The sequence below is a fragment of the Papilio xuthus genome, unplaced genomic scaffold (assembly GCF_000836235.2).
Source record: "Papilio xuthus unplaced genomic scaffold, Pxut_1.1 DF828952.1, whole genome shotgun sequence".
NCBI lineage: Eukaryota > Metazoa > Arthropoda > Insecta > Lepidoptera > Papilionidae > Papilio > Papilio xuthus.
The window spans coordinates 3,017,607-3,040,074 of NW_013529697.1; the positions used below are offsets into that span (position 1 = coordinate 3,017,607).

Consider the following 22,468-nt stretch of genomic DNA (forward strand, 5'->3'; position numbering starts at 1 on the left):
TTTATTTAAGTGAAAGAACAAGGAAAACCCCAAATAAAAAGGATTATACATAAGTCTCGCAGGGTGAATTGTTTTTTTTTTATTAAAAAAATAGCTTTAAGGAGTCTGTGTTTCTTGTCATGTGCTTTTGTTTTTTTAATGTCATGAACGAGAATTTGACTGACAGATGACAGATAGTGTTAAATGTCAAATTCAGATATTTACTAAAGGTTTTAGCGGTTCGTAAAATTAATCCAAAAGAATCTGATATTAGTTAAATACTAAATTGACATTATTTATCACATAAAATGGCTCCTAAAGCTGGAGGAGACTCTGCCAAAGTTAATTCGACGGTTTATAAAAACAAGAGTAAACCAACTGATGTTCGCCTAAGTAATATAAATGCTGCAAAAGGTATTTATTTGTGCTTAAAACTAACGTCATATTACATTTTCTATTAATTACTCAGTAAATATATACTTTCTTATTTATTTTGTGTATATTAAGCACAATAAGGTGGGCAGGAAATAATTTATTTAGTAGTACTATGACTAATTAGTGTGTACACCGGCTGTTTTTGTTTTGTCTTTTTAAACTTATTAATAGTCACTATTATAATATTTTATTAACTGAAATAAATTAAAGTAAACGAAAACTTGCAAATGCAGTATAATTTTTTAATATTTCATATGGATGCAAAAATGATCAATAGTTTTCATTACAACTTTCCATCTTTTCGAAGGATATGTATTAGCAATATTATCTGAATATTATTAGTGAGCAATTGTTAAAACTTTGTTTTTAAATTTTAGCTGTGTCAGATGCTATCCGCACAAGCTTGGGACCCCGTGGAATGGATAAAATGGTTAGTAAAATCATTAACATACAAGAGTAAAATAAGTATGTTGATATAGTAGTCGTTAAAACATGATATATGGTGAGGGTGGCTAACTTAATTATATGTCAACAGTTTATTAATTAAACCCTGTGCAATTTACCAATTAGAATCTTTGAAAAAGCTTAAATGAAACAGCAAAGTTCAATGCACAATTACATAGAATTTTTTGTTTTTATTATTAAAAGGGAAATTATAGCATTGAAAATTATTCTTAGTAATTACCTATTTATATTGTTGTGAGCATTGTATCTGAGTATATTACATACCTTTTTGATTCACCTATTTGTCTTGCTTTGATTAACTGCACTTTTAGAAAATTTTCAAACTGAATAAACACAATAATGATGTGAAGTTCAATATTTAATTTGGAGTTTAATGATTTTTTTAAGAAAAGTATTAATAAGTCATTTATTTTAAACAAGACATATCCAAGACATTATGTACTATTCTTATGGAGAGTATATTAGTAAAAACCACTAAACTTATAATGACTGATAGTTTGGTTAATTTCCCTATTGTCACTTATTTTTCTTTCAGATTCAAGCAGCCAATGGTGAAGTCACTATCACTAATGATGGTGCAACTATTTTAAAACAAATGAGTGTTATTCATCCAGCAGCTAAAATGGTATTTACATTTTGTTTTAGTTTATCCAAATTATATGCTGATTAAATAAAAATTGGAATTTTCAATGATGGAATAGTAATATTAACTAGGAGATAAAAGGTTTTATTTCATAAAGCCAATCATAGGCTGTAAGCTTTTTTTTGTGTGTATGTAATTTCAATATTTTTTTAGTTGGTGGAGCTGTCTAGGGCCCAAGATATTGAAGCAGGAGATGGTACCACCTCGGTTGTAGTAATTGCTGGAGCCCTTTTGGATGCAGCTGAGAAACTCTTACAGAAGGGCATTCATCCAACTGTAATTTCTGATGGATTCCAGAAGGCTTTGCAAATGGCATTACAGGTAAAGCAATATATGTGTTATTTTAAATAAGAGCTTGTAAGATTTAAGACTTTTTCTAAGATTTATTTATTGTTAACAGGTTGTAGAAAGTATGTCGATTCCAGTGGATCTTACCAATGAAGATGCTCTGCTGAAAGCAGCGGCTACATCTCTTAACTCCAAAGTTGTATCACAACATTCATCTATTTTAGCCCCTATTGCGGTTCAAGCCATTTGTGCTGGTAAGTTATTGAACAAAATAAAAATGTGTTACTATACTGTTTTGGATATGAAAAATGTCTGAATTATGTGTATTATTTTATTATTCTACAGTCATGGAAACTATTCCCGGTGGAGTGGGCGCTCGTGTAGATTTGCGTGACGTTAAAGTAATTGAACGTATTGGTGGTACAGTGGAAGATACTGAACTTATACAAGGCCTTGTTATCCCTCATCGCTCAGCTAATGTAAATGGGCCTCATCGCATTGAAAAAGCTAAAGTTGGACTTATACAGTTCTGCATTTCTCCACCAAAAACTGATGTAAGTTTTTAATTTGACATTATATATTTTAGAAAAATAATACTAACAATGTCTTACTATGTTTTATAAAATGTTAAAGATAGGTGTATTGAAATGATGAGAATTTACATTAATGCTGAGAAATACTGTATTTTGTTGCAGATGGACCACAATGTGATTGTATCAGATTATGCCGCCATGGACCGTGTGTTGAAAGAGGAACGACAGTATATTTTGAACATTGTCAAACAGATCAAGAAGGCAGGATGCAATGTCTTGTTGGTGCAGAAGTCAATTTTGAGGTATGTTCCAACTATAATTTCTAGGAGAATTATAAAATTTGTAGACTTTGGTTAACTTTAATAATTTCAAAAGACTATTAAAGATAAAAATTAAATTTTTGATTAAGATAGTCATGTTAAATGTAAATTGATTTTTAAATTTTATTACATTGATGTTATGCAGGGATGCCTTAAGTGACTTGGCTGTACACTTTTTGGACAAAATCAAAACCATGGTGATCAAAGATATTGAACGTGAAGATATTGAGTTTGTGTGCAAGACTCTGGGTTGTCGGCCGATTGCTTCTCTTGACCATTTCACAGCAGAGAACATGGTTAATGTTGATTTAGTAGAAGAGATCAATGAACCAGGTGGCAGATATATCAAGGTAACCACTTGCTTACGAAAGTAGGTTCATCATAAGTTTTATAATGACTACAAGAATTAAAAATATTGTGATGTTTTGCAATTTGAATATGATTTATAATATGAGATTTCATTTTAAAAAGCCTAAAGTTTTCTCTATGTATCATAAATCATAAGCATTCCACTATTACTCTTCTGACATTTTTATGTTTATGTGGGGTTCACTATAAAATTATATGTAATTGCAGATGACAGGATGCAACAACGGCGGGCGCACGGTGTCAGTGTTGGTGCGAGGCACGAGCGGCGCGGTGGTGGCAGAAGCGGCGCGATCGCTGCACGATGCGCTGTGCGTGGTACGTTGTGTAGCGCGCAGACCGGCATTGCTCCCGGGTGGTGGCGCGCCCGAAGCAGCCGCTTCCGCCGCGCTGGCCCGGGCTGCCATCGCCGCGCCCGGCGCCGACCACTACTGCCTGCGAGCCTATGCTGATGCTCTAGAAGTTGTACCGTCAACGCTCGCTGAGAACGCCGGTTAGTATTGCCTCTTACTCTTTATATAAACTAAGATGTGAAAAAAATATTCCATCAGTTCTGGTTAAGTTTCTATACAGTGTTATTTGAAATAACAAATTGGAATTGTAAGGACCAGATCAATGGTACGCAATAAATACACACAAATGAACACCAAAAATTTCTTTGCTGTATGGTAGGATTAAACCCTATCGAGACGGTGACGGAGTTGCGCGCGGCCCACGCGAGCGGTGCTGCGGGGTGCGGGGCGGGTGTGAACGTGCGCCGCGGCCGCGTCACTGACATGCGCCAGGAGCACGTACTGCAGCCGCTGCAGGTCACCTCCTCCGCACTCGGGCTGGCCACGGAGACCGTGCGCGCCATACTCAAGATCGACGACATTGTAAGTACATGTTGACACACATGCTTTCAATAGCTACATTATAAATGTGACGTCGCCCGCCTTTATCAAAATACATAAGTAATCAACAACCAAAGTTGTGATTTCTACATAAAGAGTATGGTTCAAACACATATATTTTAAACATGTAAAGTATTCATGCCATGCCATACACTAAAATGATTTTGAGAATTTCTAATATATTTACTAATTCACATTCTTTTTTTTTTCAGATAAACACAGTTAATTAAAACAAATTATTATGTAACAACATTAATCAAACCAGTTCACAAAGTATTAACTTATTTGAAAGCTTAGAAGCCTTAGCTTGAACATATGTTTGTAATCATTTGTCATTTTACTGTGTTACATAAAAACTTGTAAGTTTTATATGTCTACTAGTACTACTAATATTATTTCAAAGCAACATGTAATGCATTTAATTCTCTTCTTTTGCCACTATGTTTTATTTTAATGATTTTAGATTATAAGAATTCCTGAGAAATTGTAAAACCCAAGTAATTTAATTGTATGACTAAAGTGTTTTCAGGTTTGTTTTTTTTCAGGTTTTCAAATAAAAAAGTAATGACAATTATGTTTGTTTTATTTCTTAGTTGTAATATTTCCATTTCACATAAGTTATTTTTGAAGAATTAATAACTCCAACATCCTTAATAACTAAACACTTTAAAATCAAATAAGCTATCAACCAAGATTTTTGAATCAATTCTACTTGGCGTTAGGGCGCTGTTGGGCGACTGCTCAGAATACTACATGGAAAGGGGGCCACAGGACTGCGACTTACACCGTCTCACATAACTCTGTTAACCCCCTAAAAAGGGCTAGTAGACCTAAATCTATTACTAATTCTACTTTAGGTCACAATGAAACTATATACGCGCAAAAATCATCCCTCTGGATGTAAGGTAAAAATACAGTAATTAACGCTGGTATGGATGTATTTGATTTGCTGCTTTTATGTTTGTTTTAATAGCAGAGGGTGCTTTAGGCATAGCAGCAGCAGCGGGACCGAGTTGAGGCGCCGGGCCGCGTGAGGGTCCTAAGCCAGGTGCTCCCACACCAGAAGGTCCCATAGATGGCATGCCTGGTCGAAGACCTTTTCCTGTTCCCACTGCAGTGACCAATGCATGTGTATCAGCAATACTATGAGTGGGTTGCATACCTGTGTACGAAAGAAATATAATTTTAGGATGGATGTAGGATTAATGATATTTGTGTCAAACAATAAAAATGTATAAATAATCAATGTATGTGGTATGTTGTTGATTAAATTACCTGCTGATCTCATTGATTCTCCCTCCCAATCTTCACGACCTTTAGATATGATTTCCCATACATGACTAATCACTTTTGTGAACTGTGCCACTTGTTTCTGGAAAAGACAAATTGGTACATTTCCCAATAAAATTGATACAATGACTGTAATTATCCTGATTGTACCATATATATATATACCTGTGCAGTATCATGACTGAGTGTGCTGGCTTTGTGATTAAATTGCTGAAGACGTTGTTCAGCTTGAGGCTCTGGTTTAGTTCTTAGTAAATCAGGAACCAAGTCATGTGTGCATGCAGGTACACGGCCTTCGGTCAAACGAGCTAAAGCTTCATCTCTTTCACATCCCAATTGCAAGGGAAGAACCACTACAGATCGTAATGATGGAGCCACTTCAGACTGAAGAATTTTGCTCAAACCAGTCAGCTAGAATTAAATTTATTTATCAGATATATTAACCTAGAAGTAATCGAAATGTTATGGCTATGTTTGGTTCTTTATGGAATTAAATCAGAAGATAGGCATCAAAACACAACTTTTTTGGAGACAATTATTTGCGGATTGATGCATAGCTTGATAGAAATTGTAATAATAATCAATAATTGTGTTATACTTATAATTGTATTATGTCAATAATACATACATGTCCTGATAAAATGGCATAATTATCAAGAAATGTCGGCCAGTTAATAGTTTCATATTCATTTTCTAGTTTTGATATTAGTGCTTGTATAGCAGTTTTAAGATCATTTACACGATTTAATATGGCATGCAATGTTGCTTCCAATTGTTTTTCTTCACGCTGCATTTTACTTCATACGTTTGCGCTTAGGTAATTGATTTAATTAAAACTTAATAACGTTCACTAATTTCATAAATATAGTTTAATTATTAAATAAATCGGGGCACTATGCGGGCGTATATACAGCTGAAATCTGTCAAATTTCTTAGGTTGGTTCTGTCACTGTCTACTGTCAATGTCAAACTTCTGTCACGTCATGTTATAACAATTCCAAATATTTTATTATTCTCTTTGGTTGAAACACCTATTTCAAGTGTCAAATACAAAGATTTGATCAAGTTTTTGTTGCAATAATACTGTAATACGATCAATAAAAGAAATAAATGCAATTATAATCGTAATGGATAATTGAATTTGTGAAAAAATGTGCACTGTGGAACAGATTGCTGATTGTGGAGACATTTTAAGTTTAGGAAGATCTCTCTTTATTCCTGAAAGAGAAGGTAAGGACACTTGTGTCTTGATAATAAGAAAAAGTCTCGATAAAACTTTTCATTTTTCCAGATAAAAATTGGCTATCACAATGTTCTGTCTCATTGTCGCCTTGTGGTAACCTTCTGGCTGTGGGCTTCAAGAATCGTTTGTGTCTTCTTACAACACAGTGGATCAGTGCTATTGAAAGTAACACTTTTATTATATCGTGGAGTGGGACATTACCTGCAGAAATAAGTGCTATTTTGGCCTTATCTATTTGCCCATCATATCACTCTTCTCAGGTTGTGCTGTATTAAAAATTAATGTTTATTTCCTTTTCAATGTGTATCATTAACTTTGTTTCTTTTAATTCTTACAGAATGGACCTGATTGGTTCTGCATTATTGTAGGATTTACTAATGGCAGTATAGGATTTTATACTAATACTGGCCATTTGTTATTGCTTGAAAAATTGGATGATAAACCTGTTATGAAGATATCATGTCATACAGGAACATATGGAACTTTACCAGATGATATTCATATTTTGTTTCAAGGATGCATATGCATTTTGTCTGGGTCAAGTTTATTTCAAACACTCCGAAATGCAAAAGCACAGTTAGCCCGTGGTAAGTTGCATTGCAAATATATTAACAATATGACAATTTTCATTGAAATTGAAATATTAATATATTTTAAAACCAATAATTTTAGTTCAGGCTGGTGTACAAAGTGATTATGTTATTGATAGTCGCAGTATAAATATAAGAAAATGGTCATTTACTGAACAAGAATTGATTAGCGATGCATCAGTTGTGGGCCTTGAATTGAAAAATACATTTGATCATTTTCTGGCGGCTTCAACATATGGAGGCTATGACACCTGGTATGACCATAATTAACAATACATATTTAATATTACTTTGTCTCTTATTATAAGACTTTATTCATACTAGAACTTTATTAAAATGATACTTGTAAATCTACAGGTACAGGTCAATTCCTCCAGTCAATAGTTTAATATTAACAGTAGGAACATCGCCATATACTGGATTTCATTATGCACTGGAAGGTGGAACAACACCACCACTGCAAGATGTTGCAAGAGCTGTTGCTAACAAAATAAAATCTGCTTTGCCGTGAGTTATATTTTCATTTTTATTTATGGTTCTAAGTTTTAACTATATTGAACTTACATGCATATGACATTATTTTTCACCTATAGTCTTGTCAAGACATAAATAATTTTGTTCTGTCTCCACAACCAAACCAATTGCTAATTAAATTTATTAAATTTTATTGAAAAGTATTACATATTTATATTAACACTTTATAAACACATATCTTATATAATGCTGTTGGCTTAAAACGACGTCTGTATTTTATTGCTAGCAATAAAAGTTTTTGATTTAATGTTTTAAGTGGCTGGCTGGGTGGTGGGTCAACTGAAAATATGGTTGCAAATCCTGAGCCTATCATCCGATCGGAGACACTATCGATGCGTAATGGTATATATGACTCGCAGCGCCTCGGGACATTCGTAGCTATATCTCCGGATCGCCGGCTGGCGGCGTTAGCAGACAACTTGGGCCGAGTTGCGGTACTGGATGTCAACAGTGGATATATAATTCGGCTATTTAAAGGTTATAGGGATGCACAATGTGCGTTTGTCCAGGTAAAATGCATTGTTTTGTCGTATTTTGTAGTCTATTGTTGCGAATTAAAGCAGACATTTTGTGTCTCCATTGGTAACATTAGGGAATTTTAAGCTAAGCATTGACGTCATGGTGTGGTGTTTGTTTTGCGGCAGTATTAAGTTTTTTTTTTTCAGATTTTTGATACAGATAGCAAAAAACCGCAACTGACATCAATAAAAGAAATAAGAAGAGCTATATTTTTAATTATTTACAACCCGAAAAAGGGCCTTATTGACATTCGTCTAATGCAGAGAGGCACGCGTGTTGCAGTCTTCACAGCAACTAAAAATGGTCAACTTCTATACAACAGCTGTGGTTTGGTTGGAGCCGAAAAAAATTATAATCATAAAAAACTTAACATGCCCGAATTTCAATGCGTTTTAATAGACCCTGATGGTAAATTGAAGAAATTCAATATACCTTTCTATTATTCTTTAGAAGGTGAACATTTACAACGATCCAAAGACTTGCATGTTTTGCGCGAAATACGCGAAATTATGAAAAAGGAACAGTTGCTCTCTGAGGAATCAAAAAATGAAATAATTCAAAAGGCAACAAATTTTAAAACATTGGAAATAAGGAAACATTGTATGGATTTATTTATAAGAAATACGAATATGCCAAGCGACGTTCTTACATCTTGTTTAGAAATATTTTGGGAGAGTGTTGAGAAAGAAAGCTTAAACAGTCAAGTCCAAGAAACTAAGAATTATTTCGCTAAATTGGCTTTGCTGATTTTCTTTTTTAGAAACATTAATGACGACGCTTGTGTTGGTATGGAGGGGATAGTAGAGAAAGTATGTGAAGATTTAAAATTGACACATACGAAAAATGAAACCAACGAAGAAGATGAAACATGTCGAGCTTTTCATCTCTTGGAAGATGATAGTTGCATATTGGAAAGATTATTGATTTTAGCACAGGAAAATAATTTTAAGGAGTACCAACCAAGGGTTTCTTTTGTGGATAACAATACAAGTTCTTATAAAGAATTTATGTCTTATTTTGTTTTCGATAAGACAAGCGAAGTTATTACATTAAAACCTGATATTGCTGCTGAAAAACTCGACAATTTGGCTGCTAATATTTTTAAATCTATCATAAAATTAAAAGATTTTTCCAATTTAACAAATGTAGTAAGAGAGAGTCATATTGATTCTAAAGAGATAGTCAAACTGGTAATCACGCATGTAATGAACATGTCACTAGATGAAATTAATATTGAACTAATCGAGAACATTATTGAAATATTATTTTATCTCTGCAAAGTTACCGAGGACGCAACGAATATTAATTACAATGATATTTCACCTTGGTGGCAGAATATTCGCGACTTATTAGTCGAAATGCGATGTCCATTGAAAAGTATGATAGTAGCAATGGCTTGTAAAGCGGTGGCTAGTTTGTTTGAAGGCAAGACGACTGGAAGAGAAGATGCTTGGGAATCAGTGACAAAAGAGAATGCAAAATGGGGTCTTTTAATTGGTAAATTAGAGGATATTTCAGTACTTAGCATTACTTTAATGTTTAAAGGAACTTTTAAAGGAAAAACACTACCTAAATTGTCTGTGGAAGATTTCAATATTAATTTAAAATACATATACACCAGAGGAAAAGGATCTGTGACCGAATTAATAGCAAAGTGGCTTTGTAGTATGGGTGTACTGCCCGAAGCTATAATTGCTAATGAACTAGTTGATCTATATTCTGAGACCGATATAGATACTGACGACGAAAGTAGTGAATCAGCGCAATTGTTTTTAGTAAATTCACGGGCATATGTTGATGACAATCAAAATTTGTTTAAATGGCTTTCTCTCCTTCGCCGACAGTTCCCGTTGAGTACATTAGCAGACTACATTATTGCTAACATGTGTTGGGAGTACGCAATAAATTGGCAGAAATCTATGCAAGCAAATGAAAATATAAAAGCTGTTCTCCATTGCCTAAAACATATATCTAACTTGCACCTTCGTCTTGGTTTGTTTTCTATCATTTGGTCTACGTATATCAAACATAGTTTTGAATTGACTTGCCGTTTAGTCAATAAGGTTGGTAAACTGCCAAAAGATCATCTTTGCTTGCAGGATTTAGGATTCAACAGTGAACATTTGAAAAGTTTTCTGCAAGTCGTAACTCAATACCTTCGCGATTTTCACGTTTGTTCCACCACAGCTATTGACCAAGAAAAAAAAGTCATAAAATATGAGAAAATATGGGATGAGAGCATGCCGTCATTGGTCGAAGTCGCCCAAGATGTGAAAAATGTTGATAATGATATACTAAATCTTAATTATCAAATATCTTGTACAATCTACTATCAATGCCATTTTAACGTGAAATTCCCGAAAGCTTTGGACACATTATTTGATATGGATTATCAATACCTTATCGAGGCTCTAGTTGGAAATATTGCTCAGAGAGATATAAATATGAAGCCTTCTGGAAAAATGGTTAATCCTAGAATGAAATTTTTAACGAAATTAATACGTGCTGCGATTGATACCATCACTTGTGTGAATAGTGATGAAGCAAATCTACTTTATAATAACGAGGACTGTTTGCTTTGGATGGAAAATATTACTACTTTAGCTGAATTATGGAATGTCAATGAAAACTTTGTAAAGCACCAATATGTGAGTATTACTATTTACTTACATTCACTTACTACTTTTGTAAGCTGATGATATATTTAATGATTTCAATTTGTTTGCTTTCAATTCCGTAATGTCTGATGTGCTTGAAAAATTAACTGTTTACTGTTGATCGAAGTTACTTGTGTTGCCCTCGACTGTACCTAAAAGAAGAGTTTGAGTACCTCCTCCAAAAACTAGTCAATAAAAAAGTGATTAACCTGTATATAATTATAAAAATATGCCTTTCTAAAATAGGTCGTAGGATTGTACCATATGGGTTATGATACGTTGGCGCAGACTGTAGTAGGGTCGGTAGCGGATCCTGAAATGTTATTGGTGCCTATTGTAGCCATCACTATACAAAGGTTGAAACGAAATCTTGAAAAGTGTAAAAATCAACCGGAATGGATTGTCACAGTACCACCACAACTTTACAAACGGTTACAGAATACGGTATTTATAATTTATATTTCAGTATTCAAAATATTTACGTTTTTGACAGCATTCGTTTTAGGGATAATAAACAGTATGTTTTGTTTTGCAGACTTTGGATGTGTCTATACCTGCTAACCCTTCTTTAACTACAACAATGGTAATACTGCAAATACTTTTATCACAAGTGGATAAAAAAATGTCCACCGAGACATCAACTAACTTTCAAAATATACATTTAGCAGAATTGATTGTGGAAACTTGTGAAGTGTTAATACGAAGAAATTTAGGGTAGTAAAATTGAGACCTAGCGATGCTAGTTTTTACATGAAAAATGAAAAAATTTCGGCGTTGAGAAATTTACATTAATTCAAAATTTCGCAGGTTTTAGATTACACATAATGCAATCATTATAGTGTGTATTTAAAAAATTAGATGAGACTTTTAAAATGTATTAATTAAGAACAATCATAAAATAATAAATATATAAAAATAAATCCCTGTATGAAATAAAACAAATGAACTGCCCAAAACTTTTATTTTGCCGTATAAAATGCTTTATTAATAAATTCGTTATAATCTCTGTATTTTATATTTCTAAATACCTATATTGTAAATATTGTTTATTCGGAGGTGTTATGGTTCGGTCGGATAAACGAAACCAAGTCTCCATTTTCCGTCTTATATCCTATTGATTGCAAGATTATTTAATATCTAATCCAGTTCCATTTTAATTTATAATAAAAAACACCATTTCATATTGTGAAAAAATAAAAATTAAAGGTGATTTTATTGTAAGTTCTTGTCAAGTTTCGTGAAAATGGCAACCCGACACTTAATTGTCAAATTGAAAACAAATCGCAAAAGTAACAAAATGTATAGAATTGATGGAATTGGAAAATTACATTAATAGTTACAAACAGTAAATAAATAGAAACTATAATGATCCACAAACTAATTGACACGAGTGACGACATAAGATAAAAAGGAAGATAAAGTTTTAGTGCCATAAATACTGACGATATTGATCAAATAATCACTGGCGATGGATTATTGTTTACCATGAAAATAATGCAATGTTAGTAGCTTTGATTTTATTGTGTCTGATTGTTATCTAATATAAATATCCATTCAATGTGTTTTGTGCAGCGACTGTTTAATTATTTCAGGTTCCTTTGACTGTATAAATATATCGGAGTAATGGGGTGCCTTCACAGTAAAAAAGAGGTTATCGATTTACATCCGAATATTTTTCGTGTGATGAATATCGATGACAATGGAGAAGAACTCTGTACAGGTCAATTAGAGATTACAGAGTCCGATATTGTTTTGTACAGAGAAGGAAGAGACTCTACTGTATGGCCTCTACACTCTTTACGACGATACGGTTTTGAAGCAGAAATATTTAGTTTTGAATCAGGTGCGTTTCACTCAGCATCATTGTTTATGGACTTGATACATTTAGTTGCAATAAATGTGGGTGTCTGAGACTAAAATCTCCATTCAAAGCATGTTATTACTATTTTGTCAAAAAAAAATAACAGGGTGACAGTATGTTTTATACAGAGATCTTGATCTCAGAAATCTATGGTAGGTGAAGTAAAGAGTCAGAGTGCTTATATTGAATTAATTGTGTCTTTTTCAGGGAGAAGATGTGAGACAGGAGAAGGAATTTATGCATTTAGATGCAGAAGGGCTTCTATACTATTTCGTACTTTACAACAACAAATTCAATTAAGAAATGTCATACATGATTCCGTGCCATATCCTGTATCCCGATTAACACCATCCCCTCAGGGACGTCAAACATTACAGGCCTCTGTAGTTCATCGTTCGTCAATTGATAATGGACAAGTAGATGCTGCTGGACCGACTCATAACAGCAATCTTTCCAACATAGCTTCACAGAACACTGTCATGAGAAATGCCACCCAGTCACCTAGGTCTCCATCAAGTGCTGACATTTTAGAAGTGATGCCATTAAACCCTCGTCCTCAAGCAGCTAATAGTCAAGTTACTAATGTGTATCAAGTAAGGGATTTTAAAAGAGAACATAACAACAACCAAGATGCAGCTACATCTACAGACACTCGGCATGTATACAGTAATGATATAAGTAGAGATTTGGCCGTTCTTAGAAACACTTTGCGACAAGAAACTGCTTTGAATACTATGAAAGATATTGAAGACGAAACAAGATACTTGGAAAGTCGCTATATTAATGGAAATGTTCCTAAAAGTTCAGTTAGTAAAACACTATCACCAACATTAAGTAGTAACAGCGAACATTATGCACAGCTCAGTATAGAACAACAGGAAGCGGCAAGATTGTATGTTAATGTTGCCCCAGCTGATACAAATCTATCTGAAACTGAGAAAAATGACCCTATTCCCACAACACCACTGACACCTAAACAAGTTGAATATTGTAACTTAACTATCAACAACAAGCAAGAAATTAACAGTTATGCAAACTTATTGTTAGGGGAAATAGTTGAGAACTCTAAAAACTTAAAACCAAGTCTTCATTTCAATATTCCAGATCCAAATCAGAAGTTTTCTGAGTCTGATACTTTCACTTCATTGTCACCAGTGGAGGAACTTGAAGTTAACTATGCTATTCTGGATATAGATTCTAACAAAGATTGTACGAAAGCAACAAGAGAATTAGTTTCACCAGAAAATCAATCTTATACAAGTTCAAAACATGAAAGCACCGCCTCACATTCATCACAAACTCGTGGGCGTTTGGTGTCTCAGAATAGCTTTGATAAGACAACCACAACAAACACTTTATCAACTGTGGCACCTTTGAATGTTGGGTATACTACGATTGATTTTGATAAAACAGTTGCATTGACATCTGTTGCTTCGGGCGATATTAGTGACTGCTCAAGAAAGACACGACACAATTCATGCAGTATTGCATGCGGCAGCCCTGCTGGGATTGACAAAACGCATAAATGAAAGTATCTAAATAATTCGATTTTACAAAAATGGTTAAAAATAGATTAAATTTATTGTACCTAAAAGAAATATCTGCCAAATATGTTAAGTTAAAATTGTTTAGTATAAAATCAAAAATATTTTTAATCTAGTTAGACTATAAGCACAATTGTAACTGTCAAAAATGCATTCAGATCAAATGAGTAGTACCATAACTGATTGCCAAGTACAACTTAAATTATAAAAGCATTGTGGCAAATTGCTATTCTACCAATTTTGTTCTTCTATCTGTTGGTAACATGGCAGATAGCAACATGCCTTCATGTGCTCTAAATTTTGTCTTTTATTTAATGTGACTAAATTTATTGCTTTATGTAATTCAAAAAGTGGAAATGCTGATTACAGTAATGCTGATTATAGCGTAGCTTTAAGTGTTAGGACAAGGCTAATTTGCCAATGGCGTAGTTATTGCCAAAGATTTTTTAAACCTAAGTAAAAATCAAAGACTCGTATTTTTTTAATTACAATATTTTGCATAATTTGTTAAACAAATATTTATAATAAAGATGTTTTTTTTTGAATAAGACATTTAGTTTGTAGATAATAAATGTAAGTGTAAGGTAGGCAGACTCGCCTATAACGTCTACCTACGGCCATCGAACATAGTGATAAAAATAAATTAGTTAACATGTAACCAAATGACATTTCTGTTTTATATTTTAATTTGCATATGTAGTGCAATTGTCGATTTACAACAATAATGTATAAAAATAAAAGAAATATAATTTGTATTAATTTTATTTTCAATACTGTGGTAATTCCCTCGACTACTTTCCCTTAGTTACGACAGAATCCTAGAGGCCCTTTGTGAATAAAATATACATCCTTGACTATTGTAATCTAGCCCCTGGAATCTGACATCTGCGTTTCGTATGGGTGGAGTCAGGTTGGAAGATGGTATTTTATATATTTATCTCCTTGTCAAAGGTCTGGAACTTCTAAGCTTTTTGCAGAAATCTATGGGTAGAGTAGCTGTCACTTCACTGCATAACAATATTGGTACTACTTGGTGGATTGTTACAAATGTAAATAAAAGCTTAGTTTGGTATTTAAAATATAATGGATGAATAAATTACGATTTTCTTTTTCATATAAATTTTATTACAACAAACATATCGTATAGAAGTTTTAAGAAATATTGTAATTATTTATTAGTATCACATTGAAAGAATTAAAGCAAAATTGCGCTAGAAAGTGCTGGTAACAGAATCCCAAAGACAAAAAAGTGACAAGTTCCAAGTCTCTCTCCGCCATCTGTAATATAAATCCAATTTATAAATTACTAAAATATGAAGCTGTATTTAATACAAAAAGTATATTATAAAAAATATATCAGTTAATTATGATTACAAAGATTTATTTAAATAAATATGTACTATAATAATAATTAATATTTTTTTTAAGTGTTAAAATATTTTAATAGAAATTAATAACAAAGCATAAGTACATAATTCATTGTTTATAGATATAATTGAATTCTAATATAGTAAATGAATTCTTAAATAACATAATAAATTACGTTATTAGATAATAAAGCAAACCGATATTAGGTAAATAAATATCACAACAAATATATTAATGATTGTTGGCCAAATGTCGTGTTTGTTAAATAAAAAGCAAATACAAAAGCCAAAAAATCTATTTTAGGGTTAACGTAGAATATTTATAGAAGAAATTAAACTGGAACTTTGTTTAACTAAAAACTGACGCTAAGGCAATGGTGGTGTTTCTGGAATAAACATTAATCAGGTACAAAATCACTTTTTCACAATCATATTGTTGAATATGGGTACTTCATATAGCTGTATTTTCAACATAGAAGTATTGGGAAAATTTAATCTATTGAAGGTCTCTAAATAATATAGCATGTACAACCGAATAAGGAATTGGAAAAATTACACAATGTGGTGGAAGATCAAACCCAAAATTTCATGATAAAAGGGGTGCTAAAATAACTAATGTTTGGGGGTAGGTCTAAATTAATATAGAAGACTTACTTATGTTCTTTAAAGTGTCGGAGACGATATCGGTAGTGGTGGAGGTCTCTGGGGCTTCCGTCGTGGTCGGCTCGTCGCCTAGCGCCCACCGACATACAACACCTCGTTAGTTAGCAAACATGGCCACACATTATAACCTAGCTAGCTTATCAATAGGGCTAATTCAATGTTATTTCTTACTCACACGCTTATAAAAACTGACCGCGCTAGAAAGCAACTCTTTCACTGACTTTATTAAAATATGATATAAAAATTGATTCTTTAAATAATTTTGCTGAAGAGTGAGCATCTAATGTTAACTGGACGCAAGTATGTACGAAATAGTAGATTTCGTTCAACCATCAACAAAAAAAAACAAAAATATATAATTGTCTGTGATTTTTTAGAGAAAGATAGAGATGACAATATACCCTCGTACCACAGTTAAAGTTTTTTTTTACGCTTAAAGGCTATAAGACAGATATGAAACTAAGGAAGTTTTAAAAATCTAGAGCACTAACACATCGTTAACATTCAGAGTACACTGAAATGCAGATACATCATGCATTAGCATTGTTAAACATTTTCTTAATAAATAAATCTATTCTGGTAAACGGAAAACACGAATTATTTTGTAAAAGCAATTTAATTAAATGCAACCTATTCATTTTTTATATGAATAATATACATAAATCTTCTTGTTATTATCGCACTTTATTGACTGTATTTGAGATAAATCTAACAAAATAGTTATTTTAATATTGAAATATTAGTATGTGCACATGATCACAATTCGGTTACTCTTTTTAGTTTCCGTGTTTTTTTATAATATCAATGGCCAATCGAAAGATTTTGACCAACATTTCAGATTATTTAATTAATACGATTAAAAATGTGTAAGTTTTGATTTCACATTCATAAGCATTTCAACATACCTGATGAGTTGTATGTTTCAATATCGACGTAGGCGGGGTGCGAAATATTGTCATTTTTAAAGAACAATTCGCAGCGCACTTCGGCGCCGTCGACTGTACTTTTGCTGACAGTCGCATTGAACACAATGTCATACAATCCGTCGAATGGCCCCTCTACATTTTCTGAGACGTTAGAAATTAAATTCCTGCAAGTAACCATAATGTTAGAATGGACTTCCAATATCAACCTGAAAAGTTGAAAGTCAAATACAGATGCTATGATAACGGAAATCTAGCGTTATATTAACAGCATTACCCGTCTACAGTGATGGACATGTCTGGGTATGGCGCGACGTCGCTCGCTTCGCACGTCACCGTCACATCCTCTTCCTCGTCCTCATCGGGCCCATCCTCCGCCACCGAGAAATTCAGCTGCGGCCCACTGCCCATCGCTTTATACAACATATAAATATTCTTTAGTATACTAAAAATAAGTTAAGAAACAAAATAACTGAATAACCTATATTGTATTTAAAGTAACTTGTTATCATTGTCGTTACGTTTGTACTTACAGTAGACGATGACGTCTTGGTGCGCCCGCGCCTCGTCTATGTTAGACACTTCGCACTCGTAGGTCCCAGAGTCGGCGGGGGTCATGTTTAACAGTCGAATGCCATCGTTTTCCAATAACTCTGAAAACATGACAAGGAACATTGATGTCGATATATATAGTTCGTAATATGTTGAACATTTTATACAAAGGTACAAGAATTTTAAATAACTTTATTATTTTTTCTCATAAGGGCCGGAGACTGGTGTCCAAACTAGAGTGATACCCTGTGAGATGGACCACCAGGCCAGAATAATTAACTAAAGTTTACGTAATAAGTTGCATAATTTTGACTAATAATACTATAGGTCCTTTGTTGTACAAAAGGGTACAAAAAGTGTTTAGTATGTACCTAGACGTATAGTGCTATGAATAGTGACGGGTTCGAGGCCGACTATCCTCTGGTATAGCTGGTGCATCTGATCGCTGGTGGCGTTTAGGGGCGTCCACCACCACTTCACGTACATGCCCTTGTCGGACTCTTCTGCCGCCAGCTCGTACTTGCAGTGCAGGTCTGCATCCTCTCCCGCCTGCACCGCATGCGGGACTGAGAACTCTGTGATCGATATCTGTCGCGTAACTGGAAAATAAAAGTAAGATTTTATCTACAGTTATTATAAAAAAAGTTTTAACACTGAGGGTTTCAGGATTTTGGTGGTTTGACATCCTTTTTTAAAGGCCCTTAACTCTTATTTACATTTATTATTACCCACGTCGTTTAAATTTTCAAACCGTAATAGCAATATCACAATGTTAATTCCGTATAATCTAGGTGTAGGAACATCATAGACGGCCGACTTTATGTCGCGAAGCATCCGCGCGAAGTAAATCGCCTAGCCAGCGCATCCCGAGTGCCGTCTAACAATACGTGCACGCGCACGCCGCACGCTCCAAACAGTTTCACTCGTGTAACGGATCAATTCTATTATATAGAGTTTAGGGCAGTTAAAAATGACATTCATCTTTTATTTAAAACGGCAACAGCACCCACGCCTGTAATTTCTGTATCAGACACTTACGCATAATTTAAGTACCTCTTAAATTATAGAACTACATACATACCATTATTAAATTACATAAAAAAACTTTCCGATTTGCCAATGTTGTCATATCTACAACCTGTACCTAAATTATTTTTAGGGTATACGGATTAATTTTAAATTTAAAAGATAACATCCTGCTTATCTATAATATTTATAAGAGTGTGTGTCATCTAGTTTTAACTGAAATTTTGCTTCGCAGTTGGTCTATAGCATCTTGTATTATCTTTCTTTATTTAGTCCTCGTATTATTAGTTGAAATGGTGTGGTAGACCTAGAAAGCTTTCTAAAATCAAATGATAATATTCTATTTATAAGATGTTATGGTAAATTGGGTCATATCCCAATGAATAAGCGACTATCTTAGGCAACCTTGAGTTGGTCCGGGAATGTTAAAAATACCGCGGTCGGTGGCGGATCTTCTGCCATTGCGGCATGCCAGACACGCGACGCATTTTAATTATCAAACAAAATAATAAGATTTTTTTAATCAAATGCAATAAACTTCAAAAACAATTAATAATAGGTACCTTCGGATAAGGTTTTCATCGTGACCATATGATGAAAATAAACAGCTTAAAGTTTTCTAAAAACAAGGAAATTACTCGTTTCTTTGGATTCGGTTAACATCATGATTAAATAATTTCAAGTAGGAAGGTGTATTCTCTCTCGATCGTAAGTTTTACTTTGAACTTTTACAAATATTTATACTTCAGCTTACTTATCGACTGACGCTGTTCAAACCTATACTATTGATTACACTGTTTAATTATTACCTTTTTTCTGTTTAAGAGTAGCAACTACAGAACAAATCGATTTATGTTTTTAATGGTGGTAGGTCTGAATCAACACTAATCAAACATATATGCCAGGTCTGTTCCAAATGAAAATCGGTAATCTATGCCCATCCCTCTAGTTTTCGGGCGTAGTGTTGTTGTTTGTCAACACTAAATTATAAATACAGTATATCGTCACCAAATACAATCTACTTAATAATAGAAAATAGATAACATTTATTAAAGAGCCACTGACCCCGAGATAGAGAACATCAAAACATTTATCAGCTTTTTTTATCGGTGATGTCAACAGTTACAGACTAGCCGGATATAGACGCATATTTCGGGAATGGGTTGCGTTTGCTTACACCACAAATTACTTGTTTTTACACATATTGTAATGTGTAAAGTCAGCAGACAAGAGAAATCACCGAAAATACAAAATTTAAAACAATACAATTTAGATGTGATAAAGCAAATCTATAAAATGAAGCGAAAATGAGGAGAGTTTCTTGGTGTCTTGATACTTTAAGACATCAACGAACTGTTTTTCACTGAATTATTAAACCATAACAGAAGATTTCGTCGACGTTTCTGGACTCATCTGGATAAAATGGAGGTAATTATTTGAAAGGCCATGTAGACAGGGCCAGACCTGAGGCACGTGCGCCGCGGAGGACCACAATGCAATAGAAGCTACCAAGAAAAGCCTGTCTTTTGACGCTTTACCTAAGTTGCAGTCTAACTTAGTTTACTAGAGCCTGCAGTGCGAACACAACACTAACTGTCAAGAGCCAAGGCACTATATACGTATTTTTGCCTCGTAATAATAAATAACAATCGTTTAAATAGCACTGGAGAAAATTTTCTTCTGTTTATATTTTTTCCTTGTGCGATATGTTTCATTATAATTTTGACGCTTTTTTGGTCCTCGTAAGAAACCTAAACTAAATCTTTATGTGAAGAGCATGATTGTTGAATAAAGGGCCGAAAAGCCTCTACAAATGAAATGGAGTTAAATCAGTATTGAACGAATAATCTGCTATCCATATCTCATTTTGGTTCGTTATCATAAATTGACATCACGTAAGTAAATATTCTATTCTCATCTCAGCAAGTTAGCCCTGAGATTAAAGCATTTACGTCCAATTATAATTATTAGAATTAACTCTGATGATGAACAGTCAGTACACGTGAAAGGTTCCTTGTAATGAGGGAGGGAAAAAGGAGTCATGCCATGAACAACAACAAAAAAGGAAAATAAAATAATTTTTGACGCCAGAATTTTTGAACTTTATCAGATTTTTAAAGAAATGAAAATTAAAAAAAAAACATAAATACACGAGTGCATGACTCATTGTACTTTTATATCCGCGTTCTAAATGCAACGTAAATAAACTATAACTACTGGCATAAGACGAAAGATTTAGTGAGCGTTTTACTTTAACAGGTGGTTATAAACAAGACGTAATGGTTGGCACGCGCAAACTATTGAGCAAGAAAAACTTTTTACTATTTTAAAATACCAACATGCACTTCAAATACCTAGCAAACGATTTTGAAAATATTGAAGATGAAATATGCTCATAAATATATAAAAAAAAATTAAAAACTTACCTCTTCTAAGACTTTACAAACTAATAGGATAGTGCACAATTTCAAAATATGCAAAATTTCAAGAGTGTAAGATAGCTAATATAATACACATTGAGAACATGGCACTATGATTTGAAGATCATCGCGATCGTACGCTACGATTTGAAATGTAAACGGTGATATCCGCCTACGTAGAATTGCTGCGGTGGGTTCTGTGATGCGTATATTATTGCAAGAGTTTTGTATGAGGCTAGTGTCGATGTTACCTGGCACTAGGCACAGGAGGAGGCAGCCGGCGCGCCACATGCTGCGCCACATGCCGCCGCAGCTCGCCTCGGCAGACACGACGCGACTGCTGGCCCGCGTTCCCCGCCCGCGCCCGCCCTCGCCTGCCCTGCTCGCTGCTCGGCCCACCAGCAAATTGGCCTTCAGTTAGCGCGGGATAATCGGCCTCTTGTATCAAATGATTCCTTCCAGATGCCCACTGCCGCAACGCCGTACCGCTGACATCCAACTGCCATTGTCAGTTCGCTTCCTATACTTTTCCTTACAAATCTGGGTGTATATAAAGACTGTAACAAAGTTGGGCTGAATGGCCAGATGATGAAAATTGGCATACATATCATTTCTGTGTAGGAAAAGAAAACATAGATGAACTCTTTCTTTAATTTATTTCAAACACAATAAAACATTTATATCCATTTAATGTTAACATAATAAAACAAATTTAAAGAATGACTTACTTCAATTTCATTTGTTCTCAATTATAATGAAATAATTGACGGTCGCAAACCTAAAACCTTTAGAAATTCTTTACGAGCCAACTCGTGGCGTGTCCAAGATGGCTATAGACGAGTGTCGATGATTTTAAAGTTTATAAATAACTTTTATGCTTTATAACAACTTTAATTAAAGCGTTGAATGATGAATTGCTAAAAAAGCAACCCTATCTTTACCCAAGGACGCTATTTTGTAACTCGCGGCATGTCACGCGCAATCAAAATGATGTAATCTGAATAATTGTAATTTTTGCCAAAAACATTTTTTAAAAAGCATATCTTAACCTCCGAGTCGTATAAAATGTTTAAATTACAGTAAGATGATTTAGGGCGGTAGAATTAGGACGACCGAATTTCGCCGCCTAAACATAATGCGGAACACACAATTCGGGCAGAACAGATTTTAACAACACTTTTAATCCGGTCCGATTGAAGTTATGAGGATTACTTCAGATGTTCAAGTTCTCATCGATTAATTTTGGATCTCAAGTACTGGATGACCTCATTCTTTATTTTTTTCTCATATATCGTGCAACTAGGATACTTTGGGACAAATCGTAATATAATTTTTTACTAAAATTACATTTATTTGA

General features: G+C 33.9%; 5 protein-coding genes across 9 annotated transcripts; 3 read left to right on the top strand and 2 right to left on the bottom strand.

The window, feature by feature from the left end:
* Positions 1–162: 162 nt before the first annotated feature.
* On the top strand, positions 163–4,494 carry CCT4 (chaperonin containing TCP1 subunit 4). The gene is made up of 11 exons (XM_013322576.1): positions 163–393; positions 792–844; positions 1,415–1,504; positions 1,676–1,843; positions 1,923–2,064; positions 2,156–2,364; positions 2,506–2,645; positions 2,809–3,013; positions 3,240–3,522; positions 3,702–3,904; positions 4,135–4,494. The coding sequence occupies exons 1-11, from the start codon at positions 288–290 to the stop codon at positions 4,150–4,152; spliced, it is 1,617 nt and encodes a 538-aa protein (XP_013178030.1). The 5' UTR covers positions 163–287; the 3' UTR covers positions 4,153–4,494.
* Positions 4,488–6,150, bottom strand: MED8 (mediator complex subunit 8). The gene is made up of 4 exons (XM_013322614.1): positions 5,841–6,150; positions 5,378–5,623; positions 5,198–5,294; positions 4,488–5,084 (listed from the first exon to the last, which is right to left on the bottom strand). The coding sequence occupies exons 1-4, from the start codon at positions 6,003–6,005 to the stop codon at positions 4,843–4,845; spliced, it is 750 nt and encodes a 249-aa protein (XP_013178068.1). The 5' UTR covers positions 6,006–6,150; the 3' UTR covers positions 4,488–4,842.
* Positions 6,151–6,223: 73 nt separating this feature from the next.
* Rab3-GAP (Rab3 GTPase activating protein) lies at positions 6,224–11,715 on the top strand. Of its 3 annotated transcripts, XM_013324532.1 has the most exons (9): positions 6,224–6,442; positions 6,504–6,715; positions 6,793–7,042; positions 7,128–7,299; positions 7,403–7,552; positions 7,836–8,088; positions 8,245–10,746; positions 11,002–11,199; positions 11,291–11,715. In XM_013324532.1, the coding sequence occupies exons 1-9, from the start codon at positions 6,364–6,366 to the stop codon at positions 11,471–11,473; spliced, it is 3,999 nt and encodes a 1,332-aa protein (XP_013179986.1). In that variant the 5' UTR covers positions 6,224–6,363; the 3' UTR covers positions 11,474–11,715. The 3 variants fall into 3 exon arrangements, with proteins under 3 accessions (XP_013179986.1, XP_013179994.1, XP_013180004.1); XM_013324540.1 differs by lacking the exon at positions 6,504–6,715 and having other exon boundaries at positions 6,351–6,442; XM_013324550.1 differs by lacking the exons at positions 6,224–6,442; positions 6,504–6,715; positions 7,128–7,299 and having other exon boundaries at positions 6,886–7,042.
* A 106-nt stretch (positions 11,716–11,821) lies between these two features.
* Positions 11,822–14,915, top strand: LOC106126406 (fibroblast growth factor receptor substrate 2). Its single transcript, XM_013324054.1, has 3 exons — positions 11,822–12,256; positions 12,348–12,598; positions 12,824–14,915. Exons 2-3 carry the CDS (start codon positions 12,379–12,381, stop codon positions 14,143–14,145), a joined length of 1,542 nt encoding a protein of 513 aa, XP_013179508.1. The 5' UTR covers positions 11,822–12,256; positions 12,348–12,378; the 3' UTR covers positions 14,146–14,915.
* Positions 14,916–15,267: 352 nt separating this feature from the next.
* On the bottom strand, positions 15,268–21,750 carry LOC106126411 (uncharacterized). 3 transcript variants are annotated; one of them, XM_013324068.1, is made up of 7 exons: positions 21,363–21,750; positions 18,037–18,264; positions 17,647–17,766; positions 17,391–17,526; positions 17,096–17,280; positions 16,182–16,259; positions 15,285–15,438 (listed from the first exon to the last, which is right to left on the bottom strand). In XM_013324068.1, exons 1-7 carry the CDS (start codon positions 21,412–21,414, stop codon positions 15,356–15,358), a joined length of 882 nt encoding a protein of 293 aa, XP_013179522.1. In that variant the 5' UTR covers positions 21,415–21,750; the 3' UTR covers positions 15,285–15,355. The 3 variants fall into 3 exon arrangements, with proteins under 3 accessions (NP_001299019.1, XP_013179522.1, XP_013179539.1); XM_013324085.1 differs by lacking the exon at positions 21,363–21,750 and adding an exon at positions 21,118–21,280; NM_001312090.1 differs by lacking the exon at positions 16,182–16,259 and having other exon boundaries at positions 15,268–15,438; positions 21,363–21,436.
* Positions 21,751–22,468: the final 718 nt, after the last annotated feature.

Coding starts and splice junctions, on each gene's coding strand:
- CCT4 (XM_013322576.1), top strand. CDS start 288: ATGGCTCCTAAAGCTGGAGGAGACTCTGCCAAAGTTAATTCGACGGTT. Junction 1,844..1,922: donor CTTTGCAAATGGCATTACAG/GTAAAGCAATAT, acceptor TATTGTTAACAG/GTTGTAGAAAGTATGTCGAT. Junction 2,365..2,505: donor TTTCTCCACCAAAAACTGAT/GTAAGTTTTTAA, acceptor ATTTTGTTGCAG/ATGGACCACAATGTGATTGT.
- Rab3-GAP (XM_013324532.1), top strand. CDS start 6,364: ATGTGCACTGTGGAACAGATTGCTGATTGTGGAGACATTTTAAGTTTA. Junction 7,300..7,402: donor TATGGAGGCTATGACACCTG/GTATGACCATAA, acceptor GTAAATCTACAG/GTACAGGTCAATTCCTCCAG. Junction 10,747..11,001: donor ACTTTGTAAAGCACCAATAT/GTGAGTATTACT, acceptor TTTCTAAAATAG/GTCGTAGGATTGTACCATAT.
- LOC106126406 (XM_013324054.1), top strand. CDS start 12,379: ATGGGGTGCCTTCACAGTAAAAAAGAGGTTATCGATTTACATCCGAAT. Junction 12,599..12,823: donor AATATTTAGTTTTGAATCAG/GTGCGTTTCACT, acceptor TGTCTTTTTCAG/GGAGAAGATGTGAGACAGGA.
- MED8 (XM_013322614.1), bottom strand. CDS start 6,005: ATGCAGCGTGAAGAAAAACAATTGGAAGCAACATTGCATGCCATATTA. Junction 5,295..5,377: donor TCAGTCATGATACTGCACAG/GTATATATATAT, acceptor TGTCTTTTCCAG/AAACAAGTGGCACAGTTCAC. Junction 5,085..5,197: donor AGAATCAATGAGATCAGCAG/GTAATTTAATCA, acceptor TTTCGTACACAG/GTATGCAACCCACTCATAGT.
- LOC106126411 (XM_013324068.1), bottom strand. CDS start 21,414: ATGTGGCGCAGCATGTGGCGCGCCGGCTGCCTCCTCCTGTGCCTAGTG. Junction 18,265..21,362: donor CCTCCTGTGCCTAGTGCCAG/GTAACATCGACA, acceptor TTTATTTTCCAG/TTACGCGACAGATATCGATC. Junction 17,527..17,646: donor CCAAGACGTCATCGTCTACT/GTAAGTACAAAC, acceptor TGTTGTATAAAG/CGATGGGCAGTGGGCCGCAG.